This window comes from Branchiostoma lanceolatum, chromosome 17, assembly GCF_035083965.1.
Source record: "Branchiostoma lanceolatum isolate klBraLanc5 chromosome 17, klBraLanc5.hap2, whole genome shotgun sequence".
In the NCBI taxonomy this organism is placed as follows: Eukaryota; Metazoa; Chordata; class Leptocardii; order Amphioxiformes; family Branchiostomatidae; genus Branchiostoma; species Branchiostoma lanceolatum.
Genome location: NC_089738.1, coordinates 6,092,556 through 6,119,233, shown reverse-complemented (window position 1 = coordinate 6,119,233; position 26,678 = coordinate 6,092,556). Strand labels below are relative to the sequence as shown.

Here is a 26,678-nt window from a genome sequence, read left to right as displayed (position 1 = left end):
TAGTGCTGAATGAAGTTGATATTTTTCCAGCTTTTCAAGAATTTCTCTCGGTGCCATTTTCGATCATTTACGACATGTATGACCAACTTGTCGCTGAAAACGGAGGGGATCGGAATAGCCCACGGTGACATCAAATGCGGTGGCGTCCTGTGTGGACGTGTTACGCGACCCGGAGACGTACGTTAGTTCATTCTCCAACCGTAATAAGCAGTCCGTTTACTGTCGGCTTCTGTTGTAGCCTGGAATCCAGACCTATCATAGCTCCCGAGATATCAATGATCTAGTTAAAAAGTTAGTTAAGTTAGAGTGCATGCCACCTACTTTATGTAATCTATATGTCTCATGTTTATTGTATGCAGACGATGTTGTTATGTTTTCAGAATCAGACAAAGGTCTGCAATCTGCTATTAATGGACTAAATGACTTTTGTAACAAATAGAAGCTCCAGGTAAATGTGAAGAAAACAGAAGTTGTTATATCTAACAAGGCAGGTCGTTCTTTTCCAAAGCAAAATGTCAACTTTGAAAATAACACAATTGACAATGTTCCTTCATATTGCTTTTTACGCCTAGCCCTCACATCATCAGGTAGCTTCACCCTATCCTAAAAGTTAGGTCTGCATGGGCACATAGATCAATTGATTTTGCCCAATTTTGGGATGTCTATTTCAGAGGATTTTGATAACTCCAGGTTTTGATAATTCTAGAATCCGCTAATTTGCATAACTTATTTGTTAGTGTATTTTATGAAACTATAAGGAATAGTCCATTAAACCTAGGGGACAAAATGAGGGGCACTGAGGGGGGGAGGGGTTGTAGTGGTTACCAGGATAACACTGAAAGGAAACACACACACTTTGTGTCAAATTCACTAACTCCCAGGTTATACAAAATGTAACATATTGAATTCATAAGCATATCATCAGTTTATTTACACATTTTGTGTGCAAAGAATGGCAAACTTAGCAAAATAATGGCAATTCTACTCTTCTGTATCCCATCACAGCAAATGGCAATGGAGTCGTAATAACATAAAGGACAACAAAAGTTTCTATGGTGTTGTCTTACCATAGAAACTATCCATACACGATTTACATCTTAGTGACATTTGCATACGGCCCATACGAGTTATTGCCTTTGACATGTTCAATCGGTTTTTCCAGTTACCATTGGCATTATTTTGCAAATAGCAGGAGTATGCGAAAATGTCTAATGCAATTATACAATTTTATCTATAACGGAGTGAATGGGAAATGGTTTGGGTTTTCTTAATTTTATGCATATCCCCGAAATATGCTATTAACAGTAATGCAAATGGCTGAAATCTACTGTAGAGAAGAAATGATATACGTAGTGAAAATCTATGTATAATTTGCGGTGCTTGCTTCAACTATAAGGCCGTAGTTGTAGCCTCTGGCTCGTACTGCTCGTTGATAATCCCCTTATCCATGTTTTGTTCATCGGTCGGAGCTAGCTTCTCTTCGACTGTGTTGCTGAAGCACCCTGCAATGTCGTACTTCATCGGAATCTTCTCCTTCTCGAAGAGCAGCCTGGTTAAGTGCGAGACGAGGATGATCGTGAGGAAACTGCAGACCATGTCCAGGGTTCTGAAGGGGAAAAGCTGCTTTCCTGTAGTCTCGTCGTAAAATGGGTACCTTGGAGAGGGTAGAAAAGACAGCGTACATCACTAATGTTTACCTGGCCAAAACCATACTGCAGGGCACCCTGGAAGGAGGTCGCCGTAGGGGACGACAGAGGAAATCCTGGCAGGATAACATCGCAGAGTGGACGTCCCTTAGCCTGTCTGAAAGGCTGGCTACTACAAGAAACAGACGAGCCTGGAGACAGATCTCCATCTTCACTGCTACCTTGTCCCCCCAACGACCCGGAGGTCAAGGGACTAGGTAGGTAGGTAGGCAATCATAATCACAATGACATGCAAATTGCCTTAGGAAATCAATTGTCAACATACACACACATGTCTATCGCTCTTTCTCATCTAAATGTCTAAATTTTGTAACTTCCGTTACCGTTTGAAGTAAGACGTTTCTGACAAAAAGAAATACCACAGATAAGGTGCCAAACTGTCGCTTTTAAAAGCCAGAAAAGTTTTAAGTCGTCATAAAGGAGACAGTTTGGTACCTAATACGTGGCAATCTTAATGTCAGGAATGTCTTACTTCAAACTTTAACGGAAGTTACAAAAATGTGTACATGTTAACGAGAACGAGCGTTATGTATATGTCCACTTTCACCACTCATTCGCATTAGCACTGTATGTAGAGCCCCTGTTACACTTTGTCGAACATGGCCTCCCGACCTTCCCCCAATTGCAACCATGGATTGGAATGTTTCGGGACCTTGGTCGGCTGTGGTCGGTTGTTGTTCGGCACGAATGACTGGTCCTCGGCTGCGTCAACCGAATGTTTTGAAAATTTCATTCAGCTGTGGACTGGAGGTCTGGAATAGGTTGACTGCTGATTGACTGGTGCCATGGTGTTTGGAAGTAAGTCAGTAGTGGTAAGGGTGTGTTTTTTAGTTCAATTTGACTAACTGGCCAGACTGCTTTTGACCGATCGCCAACCTTGGTTGACTGGTGGTCGGGAGCCATGTTCGGCTATGTTTAACTGGGGCTTAAGGCAAGATCAAGACTTAACAAATCACAACGCTGTACAGTTTCAAATATCATTGTGCTGAACTAATCCTGACACGTCAGTATGATGCATTTCTGGAAAACTTACTTAATGAGCGCTGGAATATGCAGAAGGTCTTTTCTCTCTCCCCCCCCCCCCCCCCAACCGGAGCACTAGCCTCATTCGCACTGTAAGGCTACATGCAGGACTTAATAAATCCCAGCATCGCAATGTTTCAAAGCTTTCAAACATTGTAGCGTCTTGGTATCTCCTGGCCAGTTACTACCAGGCTGACAGATCACAGGCCATAGGAGTTAAGAGGTAATTGAGTTTAGTTGACCAATTAATCCTGATGCCGTCAACTGAACTTAAGAGCAGCTGTCTGTAAAAACCAAGCATAAGGTGGCCAAAGGCAAAAAATGAAATTTTCCTAGATTTTGTGTGGTGGTAGGGTCTTGGCCCAAACCTACAAAAATGCGAAAGTTTTGGGTCGGAGGTTACCAGTTGCCATGGCAACGGCCATTTTTCAAAATGGCGGATTTTCGCCTTGTGAAGGCCTCTCTCTCGCTCAAAATGGACCATCTTTGGCCTACTGTAACACCCACAAATGAACAGAAATGTAGCTGCCTCTAACATATTATATTATCCATATCTTAACAAGACAAATGATATAAAGTGTTGCTCGAAATATTTTGGCTGTGAGATGCAACAAACGTTTAAAGATGACCTGTTTTTGTAAAATTTCAAAATTGACAAAACGCCATTTTTTGGACGTTTTTAGCAAGCAATACCTCCTTAAAAGGCACTTCAAATTTGTTGAGTTTTGGCACAACTCTAGTTTAGACCTTTATAAATATCATATTAAAAAAGATGTTTGGGTTCTCAATTGGGCGGGCCACAGTGACCAAGAGACTAAGCCATTATTTCCATTGTAGCAGAATTTCAACTACAGAATTGAAGGTGAAATAAACATGTGCAACTTGGTGATTGAGATAAGAATGACTTTTCTTTAACTTTTTTATGCTGCAAGAAACCTTCCTGGCACTTAGAAAAGTATTTTGTAACAGTTGACTGTTGGTTGCCATGGCAACGGTCATCTTTGTTGTTAATGATGGATTTTCACATAGGAAAACATCCCTACCTGCTGATTGCACTGGAGATATGGACATACCTTTTATATTTCCATATAGCATGGTTTTCAACGTTTCATAGACCAAAAGTTCAAGATCAAGCATTAAGATTAAGAGGGTGTACTAGGGGGTTATCAGAATCAATGAAATCAGAATTTTCATCTTGCTAAATTTTAGTCATTTTTAAGGGGCGTTTTCTTCCATCATGGGCAAAGTTGATGAATGCATGGCACATAGAAAAGTATTTTGTAACAATTGACTGCTTGTTGCCATGGCAACGGCCATATTTGTTCTTAATGGTGGATGTTCACATTGTTGTAGGAGGAAAACATCCATAGCTTTGCTATATAATGTAAAGAAAATGAAATCTGACGTTTTTTTCTTGTAACAAAGAAACCTACCTATCACTTAGGAAAGTAGGTTTCTTCAGGACCGACAGCTGGTTACCATGGTAACAGTCTGTCAAAGGTTCAAAATTGGTTCGTCTTCAGGATTGGTAAGTTGGAAATTGAGATGATAAGATGATTTTTTTATCCTTTATGCTGCAAGGAACCTACCAGGCACTTCTAATTTTTTATAACAGTTGATTGCTGGTTGCCATGGCAACGGCCATTCTTTTATTTTCTCTCTTAATTGGTTTTCCAAAATGAATTACCAATACAACTACTAACAGAATATGAACATACATGGGTCACAATAAAAGCCAAATAAAAACCGGGACAATGTGTACATGTGCAGCACACAAGACATACACTTACAGATAATCATAGCCTCCCTTAATATCTTATAAATATCAATTGTAATTTGCCTCCAAACAATATTGTTTAAGTATATGATTGCATATCATTATTTCTTACGCCTATATCATTGTATAAATGTGAAACGGCCATACTTAATGACGGATATATTCACAAGGTAAATGTCATAGTTATGCGCACAGTAAAGTATTTGACCTTCTGCAGCTCCCACTGACAAAAAAGGGGAGTAGTAGGACGCTATGCATCTGATATGATACACCCATATGCGGAGACAGTTGTTTTTAAGATTGTTTATACAATCTGAAAATTATAATGAGTAGACCATCATAAAATTGAAGACGAAGTAGTACTTTTAACCAATAGCTCATTGAAACAAAGTTAATGAACTGAGCTTAAGAGGGGCCTTGTATTTTTGTCAGGGACTATACTTTGATTTGACTATTTATGCTAATAAAGTTAAGATTTCTTTTTATAGAATTATTCTATATTTACTGCATACTTTTTATGCATTCTGTCACAATGAATTTGAGGCAAACGGCCTTGCGAAACAAAAAAATGTATATCCTATATCCGAGTACCTCAGCGATGAGTGCCTTCAGAATTTTTTACGTGTATCATATCAACAATATACAGTTTTTTTACTATTTAAGAAACCAAAAGCCACTGATTTAAGAAAAGCCTAAAATTCTATTTCAGCTATACATGTAGGTTGACCTGCAGTAACAAGTTGTAGGTCAAAATTAGCACAGATGCAGAAAGTATTCACTTTCGGAGAATTCACAAAACTATCCAAAGATAAAACGTCTAAAATGTGTCTACAATATTCTCCAGTGGATGTACGTAAGAGGTCAGTCTTAACATAGGAAGTGGTAAACAGAAGTGTTCCGCAATGCGCCTTAGTTCTTTTATCTTTATCAATATTTTCACCTATACGGTATTATACCCCTGGTATGTGGAGTCATGATAACCCCAATGCATGCCTACCCTTTGTCTTTATGTACTACATAGTGATAATACACAAAATGATTGAGAAAGTAACTTAGTGATTGGTGTCTTAGAGAATAATAGAATGTGTAAAACTGCTTTATTCCATTTCAAGTGTCCCTATAAACCCCATGTAGTGCCCTAATTAACATTTTTAATTATTGTAAGCATTTCATGGCATCTATCCGTGGTTTTCACACAGCGACACAAAGATGGCCATAGCTCACACCGTAGTGAGACGTGATTACCTCACTTATTTAATATCAGTCCCAAAACACAAAAAATACACATAAAGACCCTTAAGTCACGACTCCCGTCATGCGTGTCACATCGAAACAATGTTAGTTGTTGACTCAATAGATGTTCCTCTCTCCAACAATGTTAAAACCATTCATCAACTTTGCCAATGATGGGATCCCCTTAAAAATGACTAAAATTTAGCAAGATGAAAATTCTGATTTCATTGATTCTGATAACCCCCTAGTACACCCTCTTAATCTTAATGCTTGATCTTGAACTTTTGGTCTATGAAACGTTGAAAACCATGCTATATGGAAATATAAAAGTTATGTCCATATCTCCAGTGCAATCAGCAGGTAGGGATGTTTTCCTAATACAACCATGTGAAAATCCATCATTAACAACAAAGATGACCGTTACCATGGCAACCAACAGTCAACTGTTACAAAATACTTTTCTAAGTGCCAGGCAGGTTTCTTGCAGCATAAAAAAGTTAAAGAAAAGTCATTCTTATCTCAATCACCAAGTTGCACATGTTTATTTCACCTTCAATTCTGTAGTTGAAATTCTGCTACAATGGAAATAATGGCTTAGTCTCTTGGTCACTGTGGCCCGCCCAATTGAGAACCCAAACATCTTTTTTAATATGATATTTATAAAGGTCTAAACTAGAGTTGTGCCAAAACTCAACAAATTTGAAGTGCCTTTTAAGGAGGTATTGCTTGCTAAAAACGTCCAAAAAATGGCGTTTTGTCAATTTTGAAATTTTACAAAAACAGGTCATCTTTAAACGTTTGTTGCATCTCACAGCCAAAACATTTCGAGCAACACTTTATATCATTTGTCTTGTTAAGATATGGATAATATGATATGTTAGAGGCAGCTACATTTCTGTTCATTTGTGGGTGTTACAGTAGGCCAAAGATGGTCCATTTTGAGCGAGAGAGAGGCCTTCACAAGGCGAAAATCCGCCATTTTGAAAAATGGCCGTTGCCATGGCAACTGGTAACCTCCGACCCAAAACTTTCGCATTTTTGTAGGTTTGGGCCAAGACCCTTCCACCACACAAAATCTAAGAAAATTTCATTTTTTGAACTTGGCCACTTTTTTCTCATTTTGCTTGGTTTTTACAGACAGCTGCTCTTAATGTCTGGCTAACTCCTCTAGAATGTTATCTGTCTATTTGGAGAACCCCTGCTTTTTTCAGCCGCCACTGGAGCATGGTAGAGGCTAACTACCCCTGGCAAGCTTACTTGATAAACGCTGGAACACTCAGGAGGTCCTCTCCTCCCCCGATCCGAAGCACCAGCCCTAGTATGAAGCCGCACAGCGAGCCGTAGGTGTTGGTGAACTTCAAGTACACCACAGAGACCAGTTGGGGGAAGACGACGACGTACACCAGGTCCGAGCACAGCACAAACAACCCTACAGACATGAAGGACCTATGTTAAAAGTATGTGAAGTTGTCTACACATGTTTCAAGAAGAGGGAAGAAGCGTGTAAACCTTAGATAAGACATAGCGTAGTTTTCGTAGTATTTTCTTCATATGCTAACTCATTTAGCCCTTTGTCGGACATGAATATGCAATAAACTTCATTGTCATTGTTAATACTCGTATAAGGTACAGTAACGACGGGTGCATAGGGTTGCTATGCTGTGGGATACATTTTAAAGCCGAAAATGTTTTGGTTTTACTTTGTAACCTTATACCAAAACATCAGTCGTCATTAAATATAATGATAACGGCGCAATGAAGAAGGACATTCGTGGGTATAATATAGTCCAGGGGGAGAAACCTGATAAAAAGTGGTGTCGCAGCCCACCCTTTATACATCTAGTTCAGTATCATAGAATGATAACTTGATGTCTTTTGATCATTGTTAAGGTATGACGTCCTATGGTCCCGGTGGGACATCATGGTTCTAGGGCTCTTTATGCAAATCTATGCAAATTATGGAATTATGCTGTGAACTGACAATTAAGTAACATAATTGGAATTATATTTGTCCACATAACTTTAAAATTGGTGAAAGTCACAGGCAGCTGAATAGGGTTCATTTTCTGACCATTATATAATATATTTCGAATATATTTCGAATGATGACGTTAAGCCGGCGGCCCCGTGTATGAGGGAGCTTCGGGCGTAAGCCTTAAGCGTCAAACCTCTGCACGTAAAAGAACCCAACGCACTTATCGAGAAGAGTTGAGGTGACCCGGTGTGCTTGGCCCAAAACGCGAGCCGTGGTGAAGCAGCATTGCACTACCACTAGCTACTTATACCTATTGTGTAATCACCCTACTACCGTTTCTACATATCCTTGTTGTTCAGTTTTGGTTAGGTTTGTAAATATTGATGATATTTTGTACAGTTGTGTATTCCCTGAAACTGCGTAATTCAGCCTTTTTACTTTGTATCATTAGGCTGCAATGTTGTTTTAGCTCTGTATGAATTTGCGAATAAAACCATTTATACTTGAAAAATCATTATGCTTCACCTCAATTGAGGATGCCTGCTTTACCTTACCTTATATGATATATCCAAGTATCTTAGTGAGCGAAGACGTGACGATTTGCATCTTTCTTACCATACACGGATTTGACGGTGATGGCCAGAACAGACGCCAAAGCAGCCACGACAAAGATAGCAACCCGCATCACCCACACAATCTCTGTCTCCGACGCCTGTGAAATACAATCAATATACCATTATTCACACCTAAAATCACTTTCATTTTCTTTTTCATAATTGATTCTCTTACCTCAGTTGACTATTCTTGAGCTTGTCATCTTTGAGTTCTCATGGCCTGTCCCCCAATACCAGCTTGCAATCGTTTTTCTAAGATAGATTTGATCTTCATACAGATCTTTCAGTTGGCAATGCAGTATTTATATATGAACAGTTGGCCAATGGAAAGTGTTTCTGCTCATGGATATTGGCCAATGGAAAGTGTTTCTGCTCATGGATACTGGCCAATGGAAAGTGTTTCTGCTCATGGATACTGGCCAATAGAAAGTGTTTCTGCTCATGTATACAGGCCAATGGAAAGTGTTTCTCATCATGTATACTGGCCAATGGAAAGTGTTTCTGCTCCTAGATACTGGCCAATGGAAAGTGTTTCTGCTCATGGATACTGGCCGACGAAAAGTGTTTCTGCTCCTAGATACTGGCCAATGGATAGTGTTTCTGCTCATGGATACTGGCCAATGGAAAGTATTTCTGCTCATGGATACTGGCCAATGGAAAGTGTTTCTGCTCATAGATACTGCGCAATGGAAAGTATTTCTGCTCATAGATACTGGCCAATGGAAAGTGTTTCTGCTCATAGATACAGGCCAATGGAAAGTCTTTCTGCTCATGGATACTGGCCAATGAAAAGTGTTTCTATCTGCTCCTAGATACTGGCCAATGGATAGCGTTTCTGCTCATGGATACTGGCCAATGGAAAGTGTTTCTGCTCCTAGATACTGGCCAATGGATAGTGTTTCTGCTCATGGATACTGGCCAATGGAAAGTATTTCTGCTCATGGATACTGGCCAATGGAAAGTGTTTCTGCTCATAGATACTGCGCAATGGAAAGTATTTCTGCTCATAGATACTGGCCAATGAAAAGTGTTTCTGCTCATAGATACAGGCCAATGGAAAGTCTTTCTGCTCATGGATACTGGCCAATGAAAAGTGTTTCTATCTGCTCCTAGATACTGGCCAATGGATAGCGTTTCTGCTCATGGATACTGGCCAATGGAAAGTGTTTCTGCTCCTAGATACTGGCAGATGGTTTGTGTTTTTGCTGTAGACATTGGAAGGCAGATAGTGTTTCTCATCTGCTCATACATGTAGGTATATTACCAACCGAAAGATCTATTTGGAGATTAAAATAGATCTGTATTACTCAGCGTTGAAATAATTATCCGTACCTTTTTCCTGAAGAGAGGTTTGTAGACGTTCTTGGCAAACATGGAGCTCGAGGCCAGGATCGAAGAGTCCGTGGACGACATGACGGCAGCTGACACGGCGCCAAGTCCGAAAAACGACACCCACGTCGGAGTCAGGTACTGTATCACAAGGGGCAGGATCATCCGTTTTTCTCCTTCAACGGCTGGGTCCCTGCCGTATGTCGTCTCAGGCCAGTCTGTCATTAGACAACAAAACACAACAAAATTGAAGATACGAAATGTGCCAATGTTTGGAATTTTCTCTAGTTGGTAGCTTGAATTCTAGCATGACACAAACTAAAACGATATATCTACATGACAATGTTGATTAGAATGATTTGAGAATAATACGAAGAAGATATAAGTTTCGGCTCAACGTTAATGGTCTCTAAAAGTCATCTTTAACAATCTTTGATTGATTGTAGCATTGTTGCTAAACTAGTGTTGTGTAAATATTCATTGCCTATGTATCTGTCTGTCCATAAATGTCGACTCTCCAATATCAGCTACGCTGCCTCGAGAGTCGGTGTAATGTAATGCAGCATTTGGCAATAGATAAATAGATAAACAAATGAATAAACAAACAAACAAACACACCTGTAGAAGCACCAATAGCACCGATCAGTACAGAAGGGATGGACATGATGAAACAACCAATGCCGGCTGTGATGGACAACCACTGCGCACGCGCAGGAGACTTAGAAGAGAGGACACGTTGGAAGTAGGCTTGCCATGGAATCCCACCACACACCTGGTACACGCCCAAAAAAAGGGAATAATTTTAGAGGCATTTACACTAAGTCGAACAGGTCACATCTACCCCAACTGCATCAGTAACACCAAGTTATACAACAAGGGTAAAACATCACCACTACCAAACGAAGTCCACCGTCGTAGATGAACTCTCTTCGGCAACATGCACCGCATACCACTAAACACCCCGCCACAGAAAACTCTTAACATTGTGTTCAGCAAGAAACTCAGACCAAGACAAGCAAGGCCCCGCGAGGGGCTCCTCAGTAGCCTTATAGATGACTGTAAGCTGTACTTAAATATGAACATAAGAATGGAGACCCATGTGTTGAAATATCTTAGGAAAATAGAAGGCAACGAACAAGAATGGGTCAAGATGAACTCTGCTCAAGACGTGCACTGATTTGGTTAAATAGGTGTATCGATTTAACTAAAAACAGTCATTATTATTATCATTACGCTAATTTACTGATGTAAAACATTGCAGTTCTTCCGAAGAACTTAGCTCGTTGAAGTATCATATTTTAGAACATTGCTCATGGAAGCATTTTGTTTAAGATAGAGAATCTCGGTTAGTTATCGGAATCTTGTACTCTCCAAGCAGAGTTGTTGGGAAAAATTGTGACCTTCATATCATATGCCCCTTTTCTTGTCCGCACTACCCAACAGTCATGGACGGCGGAAAAAAAAACACTTTGGAAATGCGGACAAAAAATGGGCATATTTTTAGGTATAAAATCTCGGTTTGTTATAGGAATCTTGTACTCTCCAAGCAGATGTTGTTGAGAAAGAGTGTGACCTTCTTATCATATGCTTCGTTTATTTCCGCCCTCGCCAACACTCGGGGACTGCGGACAAAGCCCAACACTTGGGGACTGCGGACAAAAAACAGGGTATATGAAGGTCCCAATTTTTCCCAACAACCTCTGCTTGGAGAGTACGAATCTTGGTCCATTGACACTGTTTTCGAGAGTAACACTGTCTGGAACACATAACGTTACCGCCAACCTGTACTCACCAGCAACAAGGCATGGTCGATCCAATATCCGGTTCTTTTCATGTCCCATTCGCCAAACCAGCCGTAAGTCTCTGTCTCGTTGAATGTCGTGATGTTCGCGGACTCGTTATAGTTACTGACAGGTGTGTAGAGGAGCCGGGTCCACGTGGTGGTGCCGATGTTAGACACCAGAGGGTTGGTCAGGGCAAACGGGACGGAAATCCACTGAAAAATAAGACACAAAATAACATATCTATTTTTGTTCATGATGCGGTATCATAATTAGGATGCTGTAAATGCAGAAACGTTCGCGATGGTTTTATGTTCGCGATTTTCGCGGTGAACTTTCAGCGCGAATTTATAACCACTGCATAACTTTTTGCCCGCCTATGAATGTGTCGCCACTATTGCTTTGAACGCGAAATAAAAACACGCAAACTTAAATGCATTTACAGTAGATGAAAATGGAGAGGGTGAAGTAAGAAATGAAACAGAAAACACTGTCCTTGCTAAAACTATTCTTATATATCTCCATAACATCTCCATAACGTCAAGGGAACTTACAAACTGCGTTTCACACACCTTTCGCACGAGCACCTGCATCTTAAACCAAAGTCTACTTACAAGTAATCTAGTCCCAGGTCCGTATGGCATTTTACCTGTATTTGTCTCTAACTTTCGAATTCTCGGATATATTTAAAGAACTTAGTAGGCTCTACCTTTGATTTCAATTCTGTATACCTGAACAAGCCCGTATACCTATAAGAAACTAACAAGCATTTTACCTTTATTTGTCTTGAATCTTCTCAGCAATTTATAGAACTTAGTAGGCCCTACCTTTGATTTGAACTATATATACCTGAACAAGCCCGTATACCCATAAGAAGATGACAGAAATTTTAAGTGTATTTGTCTTTTTCACATTTGATTACCACTTTCCAGGTGATATGAGCTGCTTGCTAGAGTGCATCACCTCTGTGCCCTGTACCTTTTCTTGTTGGTTGATTGATACAAAACAACTTACCAGCCCAATGAATATGCAAATCAGTTGGATGACGTCAGTGTAGATGACGGAGAACAGTCCTCCGAAAAGCGTGTAGGAAACGGCAATGGCGGCTGAGATGATGATTGACACGTTCACGTCCAGCCCAAGGATGACAGTCAAGGTAGTACCTGAAGATAGGAATGGAATGAATGGTGTGGTTTTGCTTATGAGTATAGGGATGACCCCAAATTCGCGTTGCACGGTGGATGCCTAAAAATGGGAATTATTTATAGTACAATTTTAACCTCCTTGATAATACCTACTTAAAACCTTTAAAACCTTTCTTTTCCTTGAAAATGTTTGCCCAATCTGGAGACTTTTTGCGTTCGAAGGAACATGTACAAGTACATGTAGGGTCTTATCTTTCCAATTTGCTTGAAACTTGTTTAGTTCAGCAGTTAATGTGCCGTATAGACAGATTTAAGTTTTTGGGTCATGCGGATGGATACAGGCGAAAACTGGGTCAAAGGTAGAGTCTGTTTACTTCCGGGGGGCGTTTCTCGGAGTTCGAGCTGCACAACCCCCTAGCTGTTTTCTTTGCATGTTTATCAAGGATACCCTTGTGATTTTCTGGTGGAGAAGAATTTTTAAGATTGAAGTGAAAGTAAGTACTTATAAGGGGCCTTGCTTTAGTGCCTCTTATCATGGGCTCCAACGGGGGCAGGTAACTTTGTTGTCAGCCCTGGAGATGGAAACAATAATGAAATGGTACCAGTCCAACCTGGATTCTGTATCTGTATCTATATAGCCGGTATAACCGCCATTAGGCGTAACACACCAGCTGATTCAACAACCACTCAAGGACTAAGAAAATAGTCGCTGAGGACAGGGTGGGGTTAACTATGTAAAAATGGACGAAACTGTTTTAATTAAAGTACAAATCTATGCCGTTCTCCATGAAGGTAACAAAGACCATACCGAGAGCAGCCAGGATGGAGCCGCACCAGCAGATGTCTGCCAGCAGGGCGGGGATGAAGAGCAGCCCGCCCATCCTCTCTCCGTACCGTTGCTGGAACGGGTCCAACATCGTCACGTACCCCGCGGCTCGCATCTTCTTGGCGAAGAAAAGTCCGCCTGTTTGTTTAGACCAGATATACATGTCAATAATAGCTTTACTTGCTCTACACATTTTTTAATGTAAGATTATGTTTTTGGTTACGCCAACTATGTGGTGGGTCTGCATGTAACGTTATGTCAACAGCATAAGTCGAGAAACCTTAGATGAATCTTCATGATGTTTTGTAGGTGTGTAGCGGTGCTGCGAAGGAAGGTCAAGTTCGAAAATCGTTGTCATTTACATGTCAATTGTAACTTTATTGCTCAGCAACTATATATCATGATACTTGGACCAATTCTGGGAACTACTTAGTAACATACTCTACCCAAGCTCAAGACAATGTTCATAAGGGTATAATATCAAAGTATCACAGTTGATGATATGTACTGAGTCTTCGGTGAATATGTTTTTGTAATACACTGTCCTATATTTGCAAGCAAGAAATAACGGTGCCTGGTACATGATTGAAGAACCAAATAGATGTCTGTCCACAGTAACAGTTTACTGAACATTAAACGACACCGCTTACCAAGGAGGAGGCTAGTGGAGTATCCGAACGGGGCTTGGCACCAGATGAGCCCTTGCTTGGGGTCAAAGATCACTTCCGCTGTTCCGTTGATGTAACCTCCTCCCACCCATGTTGCTGTGAAAGCAGTGCAATGTTTGTAAATATTCTGTTTGAACTTTGCTGAAGACAAACATGTTGAAAACAGATATTGGTGACAGGGCGCTGATCGGATTTTCCCTGGCATTCGGAGAATGTGGAGTTTTTGAGCGAAGCTTCTTTGAACATCAGTACCTTGTTCAAAACATCAGTGGCGTCACGGTGGCGTAGTGGCAGGGTGTTTGGCCCCAGAACCCAGAGATACCGGGTTCGAATCCGGGGTTCCTTGATTTGTCCCGTTGACGTTGTGCCATTGGGAAAGGCACTTTACACGACTTTCCCCACTTCACTCAGGTGAAAATGAGTACCTAGCTTCGGTTAGGGACGTCCATCGGATAGGACGTTAAATGGATGTCCCGTGTTTTGAGGAGAGCCACACCTCAAGCACGTTTAAGAATCCAACACACTTATCGAAAAGAGTAGGGGTCCTTCCCGGTGTGTGTGGATCATATGAATCTGTCTGGATATGCAGCTTGTAGTACAGTATACATTTTCTCACTATCACCTTATTCCTTTCTGTAGTGTCGGCGAGCAATTGTGCACAGAAGATTCTTCCTCCATAGATTACTTACCCCCTAGCCATGAACGTAAATAAGACAGTGTACGATTCATATTCCACAAAAAAAAAATTGTATATAAAAAGACAATTGTTTTGCGTTTAGTACATCATATTATTTCCAATAGGTCAAGTAAGCAACAAGTAGGTGTCAATCGTGCTTCATTATTATAGCTACCTCAGGGGGGGGGTGAGATCTTTTTCCACGAGAAGGTTTGAAGGACAACATTTTGTACCTGGAATTGAAATGAAAATATGAAACTGTTGAGAAAACCTTACTTTGAGAAACAACTTTTACATCTAATGGGGGACGACACTCAACGCTTAATTTGTGAGGATTCTCTACGAATTATGCCAGATTCAGGAAGGCACCAGCTATCCTTTACCCAGAATTTCTGCCAACAACATTTAAAGGTTTGCTGGTAGGTCAGATCAAATAGCTTTCCTCTGCCTTACGGAAAAGGGCATGCAGACCCCCTTGGATAACTTGGTGAATATGGGCAGTCTGCAACATTCCAGTCTCTACTTGCTGACTTCTGGTGTGTCTATTACTGTAAATGCATTTAAGTTCAGGTGGTTTCTACTTCGCGGTAGGAAAAAAAATAATGTGATCGCGGTGGTTTTAAGTCCGCGTTTGAAACAATAGCAGTACTACAGTCATAGGTGGGCAAAAAGTTTCGCGGTGGTTTAAAGTTTGCGCTGAAAGTTTACCGCGATAACCGCGAACGTAAAACCACCGCAGATATTTCTGCATTTACAATAGCACGTTTTGTGCACAGGTAGGCCATACTAAGTTAGTTCCTTGGTTCTGTACATTTCAACTAAAATTTGAGCAAGACTCTATGTACATGAACATGTACGCTCCCTAAAACTGTGTGTAAAACCTTCCCTCAGACTGTTTTCATGTTAATCTTCTAGTTCAGCATTTTTGTAAATCAAATTTAAAAAACAACAAATAAGATTGGTGTGGCCAATAAACTAGCTTTGTTTGCAGGCTTTCTGTCTGGGGTCGGCATTTCATTTTTAGCGCTGATTCGAAAATCATATTGCCTATTGCCGTCGCAGGACTAAAATCCTACAATGTACAAAGAAGGTTACCGTATAACTTTAACGCTGAATTTATCCCATACACAAGTTGCAGTTAATAGTGTAGAGCTGTTATCTAGATATGAGCACACATTTAGGCTGACTGTTTGCCAAAGTTGTTAACCCATGCTCCCATGCAACCTATTGTATGCGTAAGTAGGAGTCGCTCTATTGTAGAAGAGTTTCAAATATTTGTGTGTGTTGACTGTCTCCTTCTTATCGTGAGATTGTTGACCGTGTTAAGAGAGCAATTGTTTGATAATGATAGCGTTGCGCGAGATTGTTGACCGTGTTAAGAGAGCAATTGTTTGATAATGATAGCGTTGGTAGGTTTTTGTCACTTTCTTCCGATTTTATCATTTTGTCAAATGATATCATATTTGTCAAATGTTATCATATTTGTCATTCAGATTCAAATGAGGTTATATTGACTTATCTTAAGTGAGGTAAATGCTGTGAGCTCCAGACATTTGTCTGGTTTTGTACTCGAACAAAAGATTGTTTGACGTCTGTGAATTGGTCAAGTTTGTGATGGCTACCAGCTCAACTTTCTCCATTTTACTGCTGAATTGGTTAGCAAGGCGGGTTTTGGATTGCAAGCTCAGTCCCGAATCTGAGGTTGAGTTCTGTTCTAAAGCCCCCGTCACAAATAATAAATTCAGCTCGGCCGACGTGTTGGCGAGCTTCAAATGTGCATTTTCGGCCGAAGTACGGTCGACGTCCTGTCGATTACGCGGGCTTCGGGCGATTTTTAGCAATATAAGTTGGTCCAAATATTGCCCTTTTACCAGGTTAGTCGATACTGACTTCGTCCATGTCCAAGAGATGGTACCATCTCATGGGGGATTTTTAGTTTTTAGTGTTCGACGGACGTCGCCCGAGATTTTCATTGGAAAATACGGTCGACGCTCGGGCGATTTTGAAATTCGGCGAAATTCGGGCGATCGGCCGACGCTCGCATGAATTGTGACGCCGGCTTAATGTAAGGCCCAGTCAGAAACTGTTAAAGATATTCCAATTAAACGAAAAGCTACGTATACAGCAATATATGGCTTTTGCTTCTTGATCGTACTTCTGCGATGTTGGTTTGAACAAATAAAGATTTTAAAGATTTTAAAGATCTGTTTGAAAACTAAAGCTGTTTCCAAACTTAGCATTGATTAGTAGATATTGACTGTCTTATCATAAGATATTGACTGTCTTATTATAATCGGTAATTGGACGTACACCACCGTTCACATCTGTAGTGTCAAGCACAAAGTGACGCTACATGCATATGCAAAATCGAAGAAAGTTTAAATTTTGAATGTTGCTTTTTTTGGTCACCAGTAGGACTTGTTTGTTTGTTTGTTTGTTTGTTTGTTTGTTTGTTTGTTTGTTTGTATGGCATACCCGGTAAACCGCATCAAGGCGTAACACACCAGGTTTGTTCTGAAGAGTACAAGCTGCATATCCGGACAGATTAATATGATCCACACACACCGGGAAGGACTTCTACTCTTTTAGATAAGTGTGTTGGGTTCCTTAACGTGCTCGAGGTGTGGCTCTCCTCAAACACGGGACCTCCATTCAACGTCCTATCTGAGGGACGTCCTTAACCAAACCTAGGTACTCATTTTCCCCATTTTTATTAAAGTTGGAAAAGTCGTGTAAAGTGCCTTTCCCAAGGGCACAACGTCAACGGGACAAGTCAGGGAACCCCAGATTCGAACCCGGTATCTCTGGGTTCTGGGGCGAAACACCCTGCCGCTACGCCACCGCGTCGCCGCAAGTTGACTCGTCTCTTCTGAAGGACTTTGCGTATCTGACAGTATCTTTGTTGTTTTCTGCTGTCTCGTCTGAAGGACTTTGCGTATCTGAAATTACCTCCTCTAAAGTGTTTGCTGTCTGTGCTGCATCCATGTAGGGTTGTTTAACATTGATAAATTTCTCAAGTTCGCTTTGGTACAAAGAAGACATTTGTTTAAACCATTTGTTTAAGGCAAAATAATGGTCTTGATACACAAACTAAGTAAATGGCATTTACTCGGCCGACTTTCAGCAAATTCTCTGCCCCTTCTCTGTAGGACATAGGAATAAAAATTCACCACGCACAATTCGTGAAAGCCTTTTTTTTTAAATCTCACTCTATGTCTATAGTTGCCTTAGCCGTAGGCTAAGCAGAAGGGTATATTTTTGGTGGGGATTTGTGGAGAGGAGTTCGAAGATGGGTCTTCTGGGGGGTTCCTTTGGTGCTGCAGTGGACCTTTTGGGTTTGTCGGTTTGTTTGTTGGTGGCATAACTCAAGAGAAATTAAATGGATCGTGATGAAATTTAGTAGGTTATTTGGGGTTGGGAAAAGAAAGGTCAAGTTCGAAGATGGGTCTTATGGGGGGGGGGGGGTTCCTACGGTACTACAAGGGGCATTTTTTAATCTAAATTTTGGAGGAGGCTAACTCAAGCAGAGTTTGGTGGATCTTAGTTGTTTTGGACAGGTAGAAACGATAAGTGATAATTAACATAAATAGATGCAAATCAGGTCATTCTTTACATGATTAATGAGAAAAAGTTGAAATTCCCTTTCAATTTGCTATTTTTTGGATGAAGACCTATATACGAGGACATGTAAATACGAGGATACTGTCCACATGTTGGGTTAACGTTACCATGTGGGCAGTGCTTTTCACAATGGCGCTTCAAGACACATGAACTGAGAACTGTATATCAATGTTACAGGGTCCCACTATCCTAGTTGGGGATGGCACGCTCCTTGTCCCAGCAGGGAGGGGAAGCTGACAGGGCCACCGTTTAGGGGGCTCTAATTTGACATCTCCGTGGATCTACCATGTGTTTTTCCACCATGATGTCAAATAGAAAGACCAAGGAAGATTAAACCTCCTTGGAATGACGTATAATTTTCAAATTTTTTGTTCAAAACAGGAATCGGGCATGAGATAAAACTTACACAAATGAGATGTTAAGCATTATTAAGATGGTGTAGGTCCTCACCTATTAATCAACTTCCCCAAAACGTTAACGTCCCTGTCTCTTTATACTAGGCACAAACAACCTACAGTTTAGTATACGTGTTACTACTGCATGGTCAGCAGGGGGAGGGGTATTTTGGGATATTCTATTTTTTTGGCAGGGTGATTGCACAGAAGAGGAGTTGAAAGAGGAGGAGATTTGTTTATCAGGCTTCAAACAAATTTTGATGCAGCTTTACTCTGAGAAAGTATTGTAATTCTTGATTTTTTAACTGTAACTTAAGTTTAGCTGATTTAACTGTTACTAGTCAACAGCTAAATTTTCATCATTGCTAATATTTGGTCACTAAAATTTAAGCCAGGAATTGCGTTCCCACCGTTAAAATCAAATGCTAAATTCTTGAAATAGTATTGGGTTTAACGCGGGCCCCAGGGTAATAGATAAATAAGTTAAGGCATATTTATGATTAAAATTCTATGAAATCTGCTGAAAATTTCCTTAGAATTTAATCTTAAGTATATTTTTTTCGTCTACATCATTGCTAAAGCAGTAATTGAATACAAAAACACCCATTCGTTATAACTTAAAGCGCATACAAATGCGGACAAAACAATTGAAAAAGGTAAAAATAAGATATTTCTGTTTTTCTTCTATTCCAGACACACAAAAATAGGTAAACATGCTTTGCTTTCTTTAATCAATGTGGACGTAGAGGTTCACACGTCATTTTACCCCAAATATGAGTTTTTTCTATACTGAAGATTTGTTGAAATTACAAAGAAACACTGTTGGTACCCGCGCGGACCCCAGGTTGACAGATTTATCAGTCCGGGAAGGTATACTGTTAATGGTTAAGCTATGTATTGTATATATTTCACTGTATCTGTCACATACATATTAGTTGGGTTCATGTTATTTTAGACGACATGTACCTAGTCTTTCAGGGCACGTATGTACGTCAATAAAGGTCATTCATTCATTTATTCATTACAAAACCCGCTAATTAGAAACCGCTAATTACAACCCGCCTAGGCGCGCCCACTTCACTTCGGTTCACGCGCGTGCAGTTCTACAGGCAGTTCAATAGAAATTCCTTTGCCTTCCGCCTATGCTACCACCCACTTATAATCCTATCTAGTTGTTAGCCTCTAGCATACTCCACAGGTCGATGGAAAAATAGTAGAAATTGGCCAAATAGACGGATAACATACCAGAGGAGTTGTTCCGCCAACGAAGTAACAGTTTGCGACCTAATGTAACTTCTTTGGTGAACCAACTCCTCTGGCATGTACCCGTCTATTTGGCCAATTTCTAGTATTTTTCTAGCGACCTGTGGTGCCTGCTAGAGGCTTTCTAGTTGTAACGAACGACAAAAGAAAGGAAAAAAACTCACCAGTGAATAACTTCAATAGTGAATACATATTAGAACCCTGTCCATGCCAAAAAGGGGAGTTTTCCCTGTTGAAAGACCATGCCTACAAAATAATAGCCAAAAATGAATTCCCAGGGGAATGCATTCGTGGAATATTCTGATTTTTTTTCATTTTGATCGTTATACAGTAAAAAAATGTCTCCGCCCCTAAGACGTCGCCAAAAAAACACTCACCAGTCATGGTCATGAAACCGACGAAGACCCCGATGTCTCTTCCCGCCAGGATGACCTGCTGGCTCTCGGGACTCTCGTCTTTCTTCGCCTGCCCTCGGCGCGCCGCCCATAGCCCGATGGCCAGGATCAACAAGTAGAACACCACAATTGCAATAATGCCGGGGATGTTAACAGCCATTTTGCTTAAAGTCCTCTCCGCCAAAAGTGTATCTAAAGAACTGTTGTTGAAGTCAATCTCACTCCGTTATACTTAAGACTACAGAATGAAAAGGTAAAGTTTTTATCAGAAAACAACTATCAATTCAAAGTGTTTTCCAATCAGCGTCCAGTAAACAATCTCTCACCAATTCAAAGTTTATTCAGGTGCATTAAGGCATGTGACGGTGTTTTCGCCCAAATTTCAGCCTTATGTTGTTATATAGGCAATAGGCCCGCTCTTACAAGACATCACATCATGCTATATCTATTACTCCAGAAAACTCTGTTAAACAGTCGTTCCATAGTGGGCACAAGCATCAATATTTGAAAAAAAATAGTTTTTCACCCCGAAAATAAAAGACCGACAATTTTCATGTTGTGACCCTTTTTCAAATTTGTTATTTACATCACCTGGCAAAATTTTGTTCAAAACAGATGGATACATAAAAAGTTACGGGCACATAACTGCTAAAACGTAGCCAACCCCCAGGTGTCACATGCCTTAAACAGGTTGAGTGCTTATATCATGCTGACCTAACATCTCACTGACCTCAAAAGTCACAATATGTTTACGGATTGCCAACACGAATTCAGGGCAAGCGATCCATACGAACACAGCTGATACTAACAGTTCATGACATAGTTGGTGCAGGTGGATTTTGCAGTACTCGACTTCATCGAGGTTTTTGACGAAGTCCCCGTCGCAGACATATCTTGCCTGGAATACTTTGAATCCAAGGCACTACACTAAATTGGTAAAAGACTTTCCTGACCAACAGGGAGCATACAGAAGAGAAGGCCTCAGCTCCAGATAGACTAGGGCTAGAAACTAGCATGGGGGGTTCCACAAGGTTCTAGCTAGGGACCATTAGTCTTCCTCTTGTACATAAACGACCTAACAGAACTGAAAAGCTTATAATCTTTATAGTAGAACATTTCATTGTAAAAGTACTAGATAGTAACGAACTGTGAAGGACATTATGGTGGCAGAACAGTGTATGTCTCCGCGACCCCCTTGGTCAATGTAGTTCTGGTGTAAAGTAGTGCGCTACAGAGCATGACAATGCAGAGATTCATCTGTGCACGTTAGTGAGGCGGAAACTGTGGTGAATTCTAGAAGAACACGTCAGTTTAGAGACGGTACAGGAAATACAATGCAATTTACTGTGTTCTGCTACTTTTAACCGCAGCGGGAATTGGCCAGGGATTGCCAACGACGTTGTATTCGGGGAACCTTGATTGATTTGTCAGCATTTGATGTCGGATCCCTTGAAATGTATGATGATTGATGATGATCAGGCCGTCCGTTGCCATGGCATCAAAGATGTAAAACACACTCGCACATACTTTCCTAGAGTACTACTTTGAGACAACTTGATCGAAATGACATCAATTCGTCTAGCGGTCTCCTTATCTCGGTGCTGTCTATATTCCTTGCCTTGTTTTCAACAGTTCTACTACGGCGACTGATTAACAACACTGTGCATACGGATAGTCTTGGGTGAAGGTGTCTCAAATTGTCGTCGGCAATTGCCTTTTGTCTCTTCAACCTGAAGATACCACCCCCCCCCCCCCATCCCAGCCTACATCGTGCTTCCAGAAATTCCAGTAATAGTTTCATCCGCTTCTTTACTTGGAGGGATGCAGCAGGTGCTGTGCTCTACTGTATGATAATCGAGTTTTATTGCCATGTTCTTTCCCGAGGGCTAATTGCAACATAAAACAATGCATTGAAAAAGTATACAGACAATGCAAGTTAACAATGGTGACAAGTGGAACAAGTGACTATTCTAAGAACTGCTACGAAATACAATCTAATCTTTTGGGGTTTTTGTCATTTTTGTCACGTGATAATGAATCACAACAGGGCATACTCGGGATTACAGAAGAGTATACGTAGACCTTAAACGCAAGCTTGACAATTCCGACGACCTGACTTGGCATTGGCTTGCCTGACTTGTTGTCTTCTTACTCCTTTGATTTTTGCTGGGCAAAAGGATTTTCTTTCTTCAAGAGTAATTTAAGTCTTTCTAAACATCACTGGAACAAGGATTACCAAGACTCGTGTTTGGAGGGAACACAACCGTGCTTTTAATTCACAAATCTGCAACTATAATTACAAGGTAAATTGTAGTAGGGAATAGTTTGAAAATGTACACAAACATATTGACTGTGAATTGTAAACAAATAATAGAAGAGCTCGAATCATTTCTAATTCTAATTCAGATTTGGTACAAAAAGTTACAATGTGGATGAATTTTGAATCTGAATTACAATTTTACGGAATTTCAGCCGCCTTACCACAGTAAAGCGGGTATCATTCTGGACTGCGTGGCTTTCGTCAAAGAATGTTCGAGTGTTTCGAAGTTTTTGATTATCATTATATATATAAACGTTGGCTAAAATATAATGCTATAGATTGTTTTCAATCAATGGTTTATTTGAAACTATGCGGTATCTAAAATATAAAGAAGGGAATGCACGTGTGAATTTCATTCTAGCGGTGTATATTTTGCTGAAAATAAAACGTTAAGTTATACCTCAGCCGAGCTAGAAAACCCACGTTTAGATGTGCATTTGTCACCTTAATCAAAATGTAACTCTATAGATCGGTTTCAAACTATGAGCTATTTAAAGTACGAAGAAGCTATAGCGTGTATATATTATATTCTGATGGCAAAATGAAGACCTTTAGCTGCGCTTCAGTCGAGTCAGCCAGAACGTCGGTCGTGGCAACCAGAACAAATCTCAGATACGTTTTTGTCATTTTATCATGCTATAACCATTTTACATATCGATTTCGCTTGACGCTGTTAAAATTCATTGCTGTCTAAAATATAAAGAAGGCATTAAACGTAATGTGTTTCATTCTTATGGCGTAGTTTAGAGGGGATAAATATTGCTCAGTTGCACTTCGGCCAAGCTAGCACGCCCGTTTTGCTGACCCGGTATTTGAACAAATGAGCCAGAAAAACCATGTGGGTACGTATGTAAACTTTATTCTATCTGAAATACGAAGAAACAATGGCACGCAATGTGTTGCATTCTGATGGCGTAGTGCCGGGTTTTAAAAAAAACTCGGAGTTAAAATCAACCCGGGACCCGGTATCAAAAAGATGCTGTTAGCTGATCGTGATAACACCCAGACAGTCCACCGGCAGAATTTATCGCTTCGGGGCCGGCCGAGACTACACCCCCAGCGGCCCCGGTGCACATGTGACCGAGGGATGACCCGGTTCTTCTTGCCCGAATGATCCGGTCACACGAGGTCACCTTTCCAAGCGACAGGCTCCGCCCGAGCTCTATATGAACAGGTGTGGTTACTCTTTGCGCTTATCATCCCTGATAAACGATGTTTCATCAGGTGCTCAAGTGACCATGTCGGTACCTGTGATAAAACTTGTATCTCGAGAAACAAGAGGTGAACAAATTTACCAAAGGTCAAATAGATGACACGAGGTATACAATTCCTTTATGAAGCTTGCACAGCCGTGAAGGGGACAGGTATTGCTAAAACAACATAGTAGTTAGTACATAGCAGCCAACTGGCTGAATTGCGTACTTGCTGTACAGGTCGTATTCATAAAATAACTATTTACCGCTTATACAAATAATACTTTCAATTGGCAGAGACAGATACATTATGATTCTAAAAGGCAATTAAGCAGTTAAAACAACTGGTCAGATCAGTAACAGTCTGCATTGATGTGTAAAGGCAAGACTTCTTCGCAACAATGAACATATGCGTAAGTTTAGATGTCACTGTTCATTCAAAATACGGGTCATATAAAGGATTGGACTGTTCTCGAATCTATGTGTTCTTGTTCTGGTATTACTCTAACCATATATGTAAGCTGAAACAATAGAGCAATTCTGGCAAGAACTGGAGAAAAGAGGAGTAAATATTTTTAAGGTGATATGAACCATCATGTTTATGCATTTGTAGTGCATTGAGCCGCCAAATCCTGTTTTTAATATCCTTCTGTAAATCCCTCGAATCCTGCCGTTTTACACAATATTTTCTCAAATACCCCCAGTTTTAGAAAGGATGTTCAGTGGACAAAATAAAAAATTGGTTTTAAAAAGTTGGTTTTAAACGTGACTAAAAATCATAATATTGCATATTCTGAACAATAACAGTAACATTAAACTTTCTGTCTTAGGGGATTTTTTAATCTCTCATTAAAATAATTTCTACGGCCAAAAATAGGTCGGAAATTTCTTTTTTTAAAACACTCAAACACCCGTAATTGAAAATTCCCGCCGTATCGAAACAAGGCTAAGACACAAGTCTGGAGATATTAGTTTTCGATAAACCCTCAATAAATGAGTTTGAACGCACTTTGGTTGAGTTTTTCATACCAGTTTGGACTAATGCCATGCCTCACATGATAAGGGGAGGGGGTACTTGATGCCGGTGTTCAGGAATTATCGGTCCCCCCGGGAAAATCGGTCCCCCTCCTGCCATTGGTCCATGTTTGAGACTGGTGGGCGTGGCCTAAAAGTACGAAGGCCCACAACAACATAGGCTGTAACATAACAATTCTACACTGTCGACATTGTCGACAAATAATGTCCCCTCATAGGAAAGTTGAAACAATCTTCCTCTGGTCTACTTCGGACCCTAATTTTCAACTTAAAGACGAATCTATGAAAATTGATATAAACGTTTCAAAGGGTTTTGGCCATTGTGGGATTTCATCTGAAGGGGACACATTTTCCCGGGATAGCCGGGATTTTCGGTCCCCTCATTTGAAAGTCGACAACGTCTCTTCTGATGTATTTGGAAACCTCTATTTCAACTTGAAGACGCTTCTCTGAAGACCTAACACAACTATAAACGTTTCAGATGCAGAAAGTCTCAGTATTTGGCCATTGAGGGGATTTCAGGAAAAGGGGACACATTTTCCCGGGCTGGGGTTAAGCCGGGATTTTCGGTCCCCAAGTAGGAAAGTCAACAACGTCTCTTCTGATGCACTTGGAAACCTGTTTTTTTAACTTGAAGGAGCTTCTCTGAAGACCTGACACAACTATAAACATTTCAAAAGCAAAACGTCTCAGCATTTGGCTTTTGAGGAGATCTGAAATCTCCTCAAAAGCCAAATGCTAAAGGGGACACATTTTCCCGGGCCAGGGTAGCCGGGATTTTCGGTCCCCTCATTTGAAAGTCAACATTTTGTCTTCTCTTGAACCCGGGCGCTTGTTTTTCAACTTGGAGACGCTTCTATGAAGATATGACACAACTATAAACGTTTCAAAAACAAAAAGTCTCAGCATTTGGCCATTGAGGGGATTTCAGGTAAAGGGGACACATTTTCCCGGGCCGGGGTTACGCCGGGATTTTCGGTCCCCTCATAGGAAAGTCAACAACGTCTCTTCTGATGCACTTGAAAACCTGTTTTTCAACTTGAAGGCGCTTCTCTGAAGACCTAACACAACTATAAACGTTTTAAAGACAAAAAGTCTCAGCATTTGGCCATTGAGGAGATTTCAGGTAAAGGGGACACATTTTCCCGTGTTGGGGTTAAGCCGGGATTTTCAGTCCCCTAGATCATAGGAAAGTCAACAACGTCTCTTCTGATGCAATTGGAAACCTGTTTGTCAACTTGAAGACGCTTCTCTGAAGACCTAACACAACTATAAACGTTTTAAAGGCAAAAACTCCCAGCCTTTGGCCATTGAGGGGGTTTTATGTAGGTTTTAGGTAAAGGGGACACATTTTCCCGGGCTGGGGTTAAGCCGGGATTTTCGGTCTCCTCATAGGAAAGTCAACAACGTCTCTTCTGATGCACTTGGAAACCTGTTTTTCAACTTGAAGGCGCTTCTCTGAAGACCTGACACAACTATAAACATTTCAAAAGCAAAAAGTCTCAGCATTTGGCTTTTGAGGAGAATTCAGGTAAAGGGGACACATTTTCCCGGGCCGAGGTTAAGCCGGGATTTTCGGTCCCCTCATAGGAAAGTCAACATTTTGTCTTCTCTTGAACCCGGGCGCTTAATTGTTTTTCAACTTGGGGACGCTTCTATGAAGATATGACACAACTATAAACGTTTCAAAAACAAAAAGTCTC

General features: G+C 40.7%; 2 protein-coding genes across 2 annotated transcripts in view; one reads left to right on the top strand and one right to left on the bottom strand.

Annotated features, from left to right (window-relative positions):
- The window catches only part of LOC136422608 (high affinity choline transporter 1-like), a 111,323-nt gene that overhangs the window by 24,244 nt on the left and 60,401 nt on the right, over positions 1-26,678 (top strand). The gene's annotated exons all lie outside the window — the stretch shown is intronic.
- Positions 1,170-20,754, bottom strand: LOC136423255 (high affinity choline transporter 1-like). The gene is made up of 10 exons (XM_066411364.1): positions 20,410-20,754; positions 14,060-14,173; positions 13,392-13,547; positions 12,453-12,601; positions 11,450-11,653; positions 10,276-10,429; positions 9,661-9,875; positions 8,330-8,426; positions 6,997-7,168; positions 1,170-1,654 (listed from the first exon to the last, which is right to left on the bottom strand). The coding sequence occupies exons 1-10, from the start codon at positions 20,585-20,587 to the stop codon at positions 1,390-1,392; spliced, it is 1,704 nt and encodes a 567-aa protein (XP_066267461.1). The 5' UTR covers positions 20,588-20,754; the 3' UTR covers positions 1,170-1,389.

Excerpts from the sequence above, each read along its gene's own strand:
- LOC136423255 (XM_066411364.1), bottom strand. The coding sequence starts at position 20,587 with ATGGCTGTTAACATCCCCGGCATTATTGCAATTGTGGTGTTCTACTTG. Across the intron at positions 10,430-11,449 it reads TCGACCATGCCTTGTTGCTG|GTGTGTGGTGGGATTCCATG; the intron begins GTGAGTACAGGT and ends GGCGTGTACCAG. Across the intron at positions 1,655-6,996 it reads AGTGTTCCAGCGTTTATCAA|GTACCCATTTTACGACGAGA; the intron begins GTAAGCTTGCCA and ends ACCCTCTCCAAG.